The sequence below is a fragment of the Chenopodium quinoa genome, unplaced genomic scaffold, assembly GCF_001683475.1.
Source record: "Chenopodium quinoa cultivar QQ74 unplaced genomic scaffold, ASM168347v1, whole genome shotgun sequence".
Classification (NCBI taxonomy): domain Eukaryota; kingdom Viridiplantae; phylum Streptophyta; class Magnoliopsida; order Caryophyllales; family Amaranthaceae; genus Chenopodium; species Chenopodium quinoa.
The window spans coordinates 1,243,551-1,255,005 of record NW_018745448.1 but is presented as its reverse complement, the minus strand read 5'-3'; the positions used below and the strand labels follow the sequence as shown (position 1 = coordinate 1,255,005).

Here is an 11,455-nt window from a genome sequence, read left to right as displayed (position 1 = left end):
AGTCATGCTTTATGATAAAGAGGCAAATTGGGAGGACATGCGGCTGGCATTGGACTCCCTCCCGGAACGCAAGGAAAATGCTGCCTTGCGTAATGAGATATACCGTCTGAGAATGACGAGAGCCTACAACAAGAAAGAGGCAAATGATAAAGAGGCAAATTGGGAGGCTATGCGGCTGGCATTGGACTCCCTCCCGGAACGCAAGGGAAATGCTGCCTTGCGTAATGAGATATACCGTCTGAGAATGACGAGAGCCTACAACAAGAAAGTGCACAAGCGCCCTTTGAAAGTTGGCGACTTTGTGTTACGAAAAATGGGAGGCAACCGATAGGGCCAATGAGCTTGGAAAGCTGACTCCTAATTGGGAGGCCCTTACTGGATCTATGAGGAAGTTAGGGATGGCACCTACTGCATGGAAACCCCAGACGGCAAACGCTTGCCTAGAACTTGGAATGTAGATAACTTACAAAAGTACTAATTCTAAGGTTTGTAAATTTTTTTAAACCGGAATTCTATGAATGAAAAGTTGCTTTTTATTTCAATTACATTATTATTTGTCTTTATGCTGTCTGGGCAATGCATAGCCGGACTTTTAATGATTAATTTGAAAAGTTGAGTTTGAAACTCGACACCATAACAAACTAAGCACAAAAAGGCTTAGTGGCTACACAACCGGTCTTGATTCAGACGAGAGACCTATGGCCGGATGGTTGCTCATTTTTACAAAATCGCCTGTTCCCGTATGAAACTTAGCGTCCGGCGACACCCCTCCGGGTACAATCGTTGTAGAGAACATTCTATAGCTTGCTCTACGTTTACACACAGACGACAAAGATTGAATGACAAAATTTACTCATAGTCGTCTGACCAGAATAATCTAAGGAACCGAATGTCCTCGTATACTCAACCGGCTATCAACCGGAGTTCTTACTTAGATTATTTATTCCAAAATTTCACAGTTACCCCTAAAGGGATTAATGAGTTTTGTGTAATGGCTATGCAACTACCCTAAACGGTAGTTTACCGCTTGGGTAAGAGGCTGGAAGCGCCCGTTTTAATGGCAGGCTGTGCACTTGGTTTGGGGAAATCACCATTGTGATTGATTGGCCTAAAACATCCCATACTTCTCAAAGTATCAAATGTTTTCAAGTCAATCAATCAATTTGGAACAAAACCAAACACACAGTCGTCCAGGGGCAAGAGCAGCCAGATTACAATCTGCCCCGTGCTTTTCATAAGTTAGGCAAAATATCAAAAATATGAAGACTTGCAAAATATCAAAATTAAAATTGAAACACAAATGCAAATATGTTTAAAACCGACTGAGTCGGTATATTTCATCAAATTAAAATTAAAATTGGCATGAAGGCCAAACAAGATTGTTAACCGGAAACACATCCGGTGTAGAGAGAAAATAAGAGTAATGTTACCCGACCCCATAATCGGTAAAGTACAAAGATACTCGGCCTACAAGCTGGAAAAGAAAGTAAATGGCAAACTGCCGCAAAAGTTGGAATGGCTGACTCAAGGTTGTGGGGGTAGCTGCTGCTCCGGCTAGTCCTAACTGGCAAGGAGGGCTCCTAATTGATCTTCAGCCGCTTGAGGCTGGATTTCTTGGTTTTGTTGGCCCTCCGCCGGCTCCTCCTCATTATTTGAGACCTCATATCTCAGCTCAGCAGCCCAGTCTTTATAGCGAGGCGGAGCTGCCTCCCCCGGAACATGAGCATCAAACACCGCAGTGGCGTAATCATACCAAAGTTTGTAGACTTCAAAATCTATGTCTGGATAGAGGAGCCCCCAGGCTATCTTTAGGCGAGCCGCATTGTCCCGCTCATTCTCCTCCACCAGCCGGGTTTGCTCCTTAGCAATCTCATCCTGCTGCTAGTTCCTTAGGTTGACCAGCTCCACCCCCAACCGGGCAACGTCCGCCCAGAGCTTTGACTTCTCCTTATCAGCGTCCTCCAATGCCTTTAGATTAGATTGAGCATTCTTCAGTTTTAGCTCAAGGTCAATTTCCTGGTTGTTGGCAGCATCATTAGTAGCCGTCAGATTTTGAATCAGCTCCTCCTGTTTCAACTCTACTACTTTAATCTTTAATTAAGACATATAATTAGCATATTCAGCAGAGTTGAGGTTTTGAGTGGCCTTCCGTTTTGCGTCATTTGCCTCTTCTTGTTTCCGCCTAAAGGGGCCCCGGAGCCCATCCACTCTCAGCATAACCTAGAGAGAGACAACCAGAATATGAAATATTAATAAAAGTAGAAGAAAAAATATCAGTGGAGAGTTGAGTTTGATTTACCTCCGCCAGCTGGCCCATTATCCAGTCAAAATCCACTACATGCAGATCAGGTACGGAGTTCTTCTCTGACTGGGTGAGGGTCCTCGCCATCCGTTTCACAAACCCATGTTGATCCGGCTCGTCGGATGTAAGATCTACACCATCAGAAGTACTTGGTGAGAGGGATGCAGCGTAGTGGGCACTCATTTGTTGTTGGCTACTGACTGAACCTCCCGATGGGTCGACCTTAGTCTTGACTCGCATAAAGTCAAGTGGCCAAGGAAGTTCAATCTTATTCTTACCTTGGGTTTGAGGTTGGGGTTTTGAGGCATCCTCCTCCCCAGCCGTTGCTGCACCGGCTGCAACATTGGGTGGATGGCCACCCTTCAATGCCGTAGAGGCATCCAACGCTTTCTTCCTCGAACGCTCTGAGCTTTCACTCAGCGCCTTCATAACGGAAGGTGACTTGCCGCCGGTCTTAGGACGATCCGGATTGGCAGAGGAAGTTGACTAAGAAGGGTTCTTCTTCGCGGCCTTGGCAGCCGGAGATTTATCCAGCTCATCACCCTGTTTTTTGATAATTTTAGAGATGGAGTGAGGAACGCTTTTATTGGCACCCTGCAAAGGGAAGATAAAAAAGTTACAAGCCGGCAACAACACTTAGTAGAAATTGAAAGAAAATACGATAGGTCAGGCGGTTATGCCCCGCCTTTTTTAGCCTCTTTGGCTTCAACGGCTGCTCATTTGGAAAGTAGGCTCTCCTTGCGCAGTTGCGCAGCAGATTTGGCCGAGGTTTTCTCCGGGTCTACCATTTTCAAGGCGTCGGCTGCAAGGGCCAAACGGGAAATTAGTCAAAACAATAAAAAGTTGGAAGTACAAAAACAAAGAAGGAAAAATTGTCGGATGCAAAGTGGATCTACCCTTGGGAAACATGGTGCTTAACCTGCAGGCGGATAGGAATATTTCATCCTTGAAAAAGTCCAGATGGGGGATCTAGTTCTTTGGCACGATAATCTGAGTCCCATCCCCCAAGGGCTCAGTTGTGGTTTCGAAAAAACTTGGGTCCATTATTTGCTCCTGAGCTCTAGAAGAGAGTGTAGGAAGAGCACATTTTCTGCCCAGGAGAGCCGATTCTTTATTATGTCGCCGCAGTGTCCGGTTGTGTTTCAGTGTGGGGGAGGAGATCAAATAAAACTTCTCCTTCCATCAGGACCATTTGGACACCTTGTCTAAAGTCATTTAGTATTGGGGCAAGGTGGTGAGAGTATACCACGCCCCATGACCGCCCGGGGCCTTGCTCAGATAATGCATATAAGCGAAGGCAGAAAAGCTGGGGTCTGTATTCTGGAGCTCGCAGGCGACAATATAACTCAATATATTCACCCACGAGTTTGGAGTGAGCTGCCAGACGCCCATATCGTACCCCTTGAGGATTTTTCTTATTCTAGTATGAAGGGGAACCGGAGGCTGACTTCTATTACCGCCTCGAAGAAAACAAAGTAGTTATTTGCATTTTCAATGTTATCCTCCCAGGCCATGACAGCATCCCTTGGCGGAACAATAATATCCCACCCCTTTCCAAAGGGGTGTTTTTCCTTGAAGGCCTTGAAGCCGCTCTTCAACAAGGCTATATCACCCGAAGCATCGTTTATTCTTCTGGTCAGGGTTAGCAGAGGTCTTATCCAACTGCTGGTAGTAAGCCACAAAATCGTCTTGATCAGAGCCAGATGCTTCGACCCCCCATCTTTCGGCGGCATCGTTGCCGCCTGCCTCCTACCTTGATCCATGAGAGGAGGCGGCCTCTTCACCGCCTACCTCCCTCACGCTTGAACTATCTGAGGATGAGGGAGCCTCATAATCGGAACCACCCTTCTCCTCCAATTCCTCTTGTTCCCCATCCGGAACAACTTCATTCGTGGGCATTTCCCTAGCGCATCGGCTTCTTGGGTTAATAGTCATTTGTTTAACTCTATCCAATGTGTCCTGCACAGACACAGAGATGGAGGAATTCGGGGATGAGCACAACAGTTCCGACAGTCCAGAAAAGGCACCCCCCTGTTCTAGATTAAGCCGTACCGGGAGACCGGCTGAATGTCCTAGGCAGTGCCGAGTGTGTGGATTGAGAGTTCATTTTTATTTTTAAAGACTATTTATACAGACGAAACAAGAATGTATATAGATGAATAATAAGAAAAAGTTAAAAGAGGGTACAGGCGGTTACCTTACTTTGATTATGAATTTTTTGAAAACTGCTACAGACTGGTGACCGGGTATTGTCAAAGTACGCACTCCCAAATCTTGAAAATATGACGCAGACGGATTCAGAGTATCTCTCTCTAAGAATCTCTCTTTATCTCTTTAGAAAGTCAAAATGATGAAAATAGTGAGAGAGGGGGGGGGGGGGGGTAAAGCCCTATTTATAAAGGGGTGAAACGGGGGCATCCCCGTCATACCCCAGATTTACTAGCCGTTTTTACTGGATTTTTTTAGATTTTAACACCTGCTAAAAACACGAAAATGGTTTTTAACACCTACAAAAAAATGGGTATTGACACCATAAAAATTTCCAAAACTTGGTATTCACCACTTAACGGTCTCCGTTAAAAAATTCCGTTAAATGTGGTCCACAGTGACACGTGTCACTATTTTATTTCTTTAAAAAAAATTAAAAAAATTAAAAATTAAAAAAAATTAAAAACCTAAAACTACCCCAGCCACCCCAGCCCCACCCACCGCGCTACCAGCGCCGTCCCCAAACCGTCTGCCGATGTCCGGCGTCCCAGAGAATCGCCCGGCGCCGGCGACCCCACCCCCACCACCACCCTTTCCTCCACCTACGCACCCCACCCCTTCCCTTTCCTCATTTTCGTTTCCCGACCCACAACCCCGAAACCACCCTAAACGGGTTTTAGGGTTTCGTTTGGGGTGGTAGGGAATCGATTAAGGGAGGGGGAAAGGAGAGGGAGGGCGTTTCCGAGGGAGGAGGGGCGTTTTCCGGAGGAGGGGGCACATTTGGGGTGGTAGGGAATCGATTAAGGGAGGGGGAAAGGAGAGGGAGGGCGTTTCCGGGGGAGGAGGGGCGTTTTCCGGGGGAGGGGGCGTTTAGGGTGGTTTCGGGGTGGTGGGTCGGGAAACGAAAATGGGGAAAGGGAAGGGGTGGGGGGCATAGGTGGAGGAAAGGGGGGTGGGGTCGCCGGCGCAGGGTGATTCTCTGGGACGCCGGCAGTGGGTGGGTTAGGGGACGAGGCTGGTGGCGCGGTGGTGGGGCTGGGGTGGCTGGGGTAGTTTTAGGTTTTTTTATTTTTTTTAATTTTTTTTAAATTTTTATTTTTTATTTTTTGTTTTTTAATTTTTTTTAATTTATTTTTTAATTTTTTATTTTTTGGCCAATAACAAAGCAACACATGTCTTTATGGCCTACTTAACGGATTTGTAAACGGAATCAGTGACGTGGTGGTAATACCCAATTTTTTTAAATTTGGATGGTGTTATAATCTTTTTTTTTGAGGTGTTAAAAACCATTTTTGGGTTTTTAGCAGGTGTTAAAATCTAAAATAACCTTTTTACTGTTCATCTCTCACAGGTGGACTCGTGTCACAGGCACCACGTAGCCCGCCACGTGACCTCTGTGAGGGGCAAATGTTTAGGGTAAAAATACCCTAGATATGTGGACCAATGAGAGACCACGTGTCAAGCCTTGGTAGGTCGTCGAAGGCCACTCACCAGCTGACATGTGGTTACCTCAGATAACAATCAGAATTTCGGCTTTCAAGGGCCCAATTCCCAAGAAATCCGCACTTTGCGGCGCAGCCTATCAAGCTTAGGTCAGAGTGACCTAGGGAAGGGCACTTTTCCCAACGACCCTATAAATAGGGAGATATTTCCCCATTTTGGGACACATTCAATCATTTATTACACTTACTTTCTCTCTCATCAAAGAAAACCTAATGTCGGAATCTGAGAAGATCCCATTTAATTTTCCGTCCATTTATCTCTCTTCAAGTTACTAACTTGATCTTCGGAGGCGGAGCTCCAACCACCCGGAGTCTCTGTTGCTTTTGCAGGTAGAACTCAGCCGGACCAATCTTAGTGACGTAACTTTCCCGAGGGACAAAAACACCCAAAACATGTCTCAAATACCTTTTTAATGGGCAAATAGAAGTTTATATGTCAGATTAACGAATAATGGCAATTTTTGTAAATATATTAAAAAAGTGTGGTAATTTATTCAATACTTTTGATGAGATGTTCAATTACTGTTTGCAACTTGTATTTAGGAAATTACACATGCACCCCTAAACTAGTACATGAAAAGACACATGTACCTCTCAACTAGTACTTAAAAAGATTACTTTACCCCATTTTGTTTATCTGGAAGATAAACTGGGCATAACTCAGTTTTAATGAGATGAGAGAAGGGGGGGGGGAGCATGCATTTATTCAATCCATTTTAACCATTATATCATATGTCTTCATATATTCCCTAAAGAAAAAAAAAAACCTATTTCGTATTATTTTCTTCGGATATCGAGTTAAAATAATTTGAGCCCTACTAATTTTTATTTATTTTTATAAAAAAGTTAAGTTCATCAATATATTTGAGCAAGTAAAAAATAAGTTATGTTTTGAAAAAAATAGTAACTTTAAAACAAAAATAATGGGGAATCAAGAAAAACTAATTTTGATCAGCATATACAAGTTAAGCATAGCAATTTTTATTTTATTTTTTGTTGGTAAGGAGAAGAGGTTGGAACTTCTCACAGGTCCTCTGGATCCGGGTTAGTAGGCTAGGAACTTTGAAGGTGAGGGAGAAGGGTATGGGAATCCTCACCCAAAAGTGCCTCTAGTGAGATTTGGTCCTACAACCTCTTGATTATGAGATGCAAACTGTCACACTTTACTTGGTTTAGAAAAAATTATTTGATTACATTTGAATTCACCTAAAACAATTAAGCTTAGTAACAATGAAAAAAAAAAAATCTACGAATCTACTCTCCTCTCCTATTTTGTCTTCCTCTCTTTTAGGGTTTTATATATTTTTGCCATTTAGGTTGAAAATAGTTTCGACCATATTTCCATAATTTTTTTAGTTTTATAATTTATGTTTCAATAAATCTACACACATAGTGTAGGTGTTGGTCCGTCTCTCTATCCATGGTAGAGTTGTTCATTTATGTTTTTGTTTTTTGCTAATGTTCAGGGGTTTTTCATGTGTTAGGGTTTATCAATAAAAAGGTGATCATCTTAACCTTATTATCAGTTCGTTGGTGAAGATTTCAAGGTTGCATTGGTTGTCAAATTTTCAAATATATTTGGTAAATCAGATGAAAACCATCCTTACAACTACTCCCTGGGTCCCCGATTGATAGTCACTTTTGAAGAAAAATCACGGGAATTAAGGAGAATTAAAGAAAGTACATTGAAAAGTAAATTTACATTGGGTATGCAAAAAAATAGAAAGAGAGTAATTAAAGTACATGGGAAAGTAAATTTACATTGGAAAGTTAAATTTGCACAAATATTTTTGCAAATGTTAGAAAATTTGGTAAAAAAAAATTAATGGTACTTGAAAAAAGCAAATGTGACTAACATTTTGGAAGCCCAAAAATGGCATAAGTGACTATCAATCGGGGACGAAGGGAGTACAACATAATGTTAGACCGTCTTATCTAACAAAAGGTTGTGCATTCCGGCGATGTATGCAAGAGTTGTACCACAGTACAAGATCCATTTAACGATAGATTGTAGCTTTGATGAAGGGTAATCTTTTTTTGATTCATCAATATTTTGTGTTTCTTTAATTTAGATTTCATTTGTAAATGTCGCATGATTTTTTTATAATGAATTGATTGTGTCTTTTAAAAATAAATAAATAAATAAATAAAACCTGGAGAAAAGAACTACTCCCTCCGTGTTTTTTAAGTGTTACACTTTTCATTTCCGACCGTGTTTTTTTTTAAGTATTAACACTTTCTTTTTTGGCAAAAATTACATTAAAATATTATATCTCTCTCGACTCATGATTCACACCCAAACCCAATACTACCTTTTTATTATATCTTTCCTCTCACATTCATTACTTTTCAATGAACTATTAACCCCACTATCTTTTTTTACAATTTTTTAATACTTCAAGTACCCCACTTACCTCTTATTTTATTCAAGTCAATTAAATTGCCTAAAATTATGTGTTGGTCAAATGTAACACTTAAAAAAACACGGAAGGAGTACATTATAACAACTTGAGAAGTCAGACACTTGTCTTATAATTGTTTATTAATGTCGTAAATTGTACGACGTAGCTTAGTAAACACTAATACTAGGGGGATAAACATGCTTCATGATTTATTCCACTAATACTGACTTAACTCAAGCACTACAACTAAGTTATAAACTGGTACTTTTAATTAGGAGAATATTTAGGTACTAACACTTCGGTGGATTGACTAATAATGCTTAAGATATTTTTTGAAGCATTTTCCAACAATAACTGCATTTCACCATTTTACATGAATTGAGGAATTGTCAACATTATTTTACATTGCATACTATTTTCTCTTATAAATAGAAATTACCTTAGCGCACTTTTCATATCAAAGCAACTCATCAAGAAAAATTTGAGTGTTAACTTGTGAGCATTTCATGAAAATGGCCTACTCTAAGGGTTTTCTCCTTCTCGGGCTTCTTTCTTTTGTTATCTTGATTTTCTCGTCTATGGTCTCAGCTCGCCAACTTACCGAATCTGCCTCTACTACAGAAACGACTCGTAAGTTTTTTTCTTCTTTCTTTTTAGTTTTATCTTTAATGTACAAGAAGTTTTTGTTTAGCAAGCTTCAGTAATTTCTAAACTTATAAATATATTTTTTTTTTTGTTGAAAAAGAAAAAAAGGTAGCGACTTAAAAACAAAGGTTCGTTTTTATATTACAACTAAATATCGTTAATAAAATGTCAGACCAACCCTAGGCTTTAACAATTAATTAAACCTTCTAATTACTTCAATTGTTTCTTTGACAACAATTTAATGCAATAATAATTATTAAAAAAGTGCGCAAGCTCAACCTAAATTTCCCGGTATGTAAAACAAGATTACCTCCGTTTTTTATTAGTTGACACATTTTAACTTTAGCACTATTCATATATACACCTCCCTTTGACCATGCATGTTTTGTGAATTACATATGAAGAAAAATTAAGCTGAGTGGGATCTTGCTAGATTCGTTACAATGTATAATTTCAAAATATTAACCTTTTATAATTTTTGCTTATTAATAATGAAAGATATTAATAATTGAATTTATGCATTGGCAAACGTGACTAAAGAAACGTGTTAAATAAAAAGAAAAGGAAGAAGTATTTGATTAGAAAAGATATGCATTTATTTATTTATTTATTTTTTAATATTGCTCTTGGTGCTTGCAGAATTCGCAAAAGAGCCAAAGGTGTTAGATGGACACGGAGGCTATGGCTATGGACATGGTGGCTACGGACATGGTGTTCACTACGGGCACTACCCACCAAAAGAAGTGATGGCTGTAAAGGATGAAGTAGAGCCAGAGGTTTATGGCCATGATGGTGGTTATGGCCAAGGTGGATATGATCATGGAGAATACGGTCAAGGTGGATACGGTGGTTCAAGCGGTGGGTATGGTGGATCTGGTGGTGAATATGGACATGGTGGGTATGGCGGTTCTACGGGTGAATATGGTCATGGTGGGTATGGCGGTTCTACGGGTGACTATGGTCATGGTGGATATGGCGGTTCTACGGGTGAATATGGTCATGGTGGATATGGTGGTTCTAATGGTGGATATGGTCAAGGTGGGTATGGTGGTTCCAGCGGTGAATACAGAGACAGTGGATATGGTCAAGGTGGGTATGATGGTTCTACGGGTGGATACGGAGACGGCAGATACGGTGGTCACTACACACCAAAAGAAATAATCAACAAATAAAATAGAGATGAAGCTATCTAGTTTGCGTTCTTTCAAAAAAGACCTGTCTAGTTTGCGTTATAAACTTGTAATTGACATGCATGCATACATAAAATGCAATTAAGGTTCTTTAGATTTATGTAACGTTAATAAGCATGTCGTTTATATATATGCACCCTCCTTTGTTAAGTACTATAAAGTCTAAAAATTCCTCAATATATTTGATCGCCACGTTTGGAATTTTTCACTAGTTTTTTTTTTTTTTTTTTTTTTTTTTTTTTTTTTTTGAAAACCCAGGGAGGGGTTTTACACTAGCTATCAACACACACTTCATTAATTGTGTTTTGTGATTTACACGTTATGTTAAATCTGTGTTAGAATGTACTCTCATAATATCAATATTTAATAATTTTCACAACAATATATGCAACTTAAAATATTTAAGTTATAAAATACGCAGTTGATGTGATCGAATTTAATGGATATAACTTGTAATCGTAATTGAAAGGTTTTGAGCTCTTGAATCTCGCTCGATCAAGAAACTGTTATTTCAGATGATATACTACAAGAGGGGGGTGAATTGTAGTAAGTTCCTAGTGCTTAATTTTCGCGGAATATAAAATACTTATAGTTAGGAACTTAAAAAGTGCAAAGCAGATTTTATAAGGAAACTTTCTAGGGCCCAACTGGAAGTAAAACCTCTACCCACCAAGGGATTTTCAACACAACCATTTCACTATAATAGGGCGAAACACCTAGTTACATCCTATTATACACGGACCTTTCTCATAAGTTCTACCAAGGACACTTGCTACCTGATAGGAACTTATCCTACCGACCCAAGACACATATACACACTCAGGTTCCATTCACTTGACACAAGACACTCTCAGGTTCCTTTCACTTGACCCAAGTCACACTCAGGTTCCTTTCACTCACTGTGCACTCACAGCTAGCACTTGAATTTTAGAGAATTCAAACTCATACATGAATTTTAGAGAATTCAAACTCATCACACCCCAATACCCAACATACTCAAACCCTTTTTCTCATTACAGATCTCATTGAATAACTCTAAATACATATATATGAATAAAGAGATAAAACTAATATGTTGGATACTCGAAATCTGTCTGGAACTAACTGGACGTACTATAACCAAAACCTGATAGGAACTTTGAACAAAAGGACTGACTTAGCTTCGTGGTGAAGGATAAAACCATTAAGCACGACCACTACACTTCG

The 11,455-nt window shown here is 40.2% G+C and overlaps 1 protein-coding gene across 1 annotated transcript; it reads left to right on the top strand.

Annotated features, from left to right (window-relative positions):
* Nucleotides 1–8,844: 8,844 nt before the first annotated feature.
* On the top strand, nt 8,845–10,428 carry LOC110713645 (ctenidin-1-like). Its single transcript, XM_021892105.1, has 2 exons — nt 8,845–9,044; nt 9,699–10,428. Exons 1-2 carry the CDS (start codon nt 8,921–8,923, stop codon nt 10,229–10,231), a joined length of 657 nt encoding a protein of 218 aa, XP_021747797.1. The 5' UTR covers nt 8,845–8,920; the 3' UTR covers nt 10,232–10,428.
* Nucleotides 10,429–11,455: the final 1,027 nt, after the last annotated feature.

What these genes read in the sequence shown, in the direction of transcription:
- LOC110713645 (XM_021892105.1), top strand. Translation starts at nt 8,921, where the DNA reads ATGAAAATGGCCTACTCTAAGGGTTTTCTCCTTCTCGGGCTTCTTTCT. An exon ending in CTCTACTACAGAAACGACTC is followed by an intron (nt 9,045 to 9,698) that starts GTAAGTTTTTTT and finishes TGGTGCTTGCAG; the next exon opens with AATTCGCAAAAGAGCCAAAG.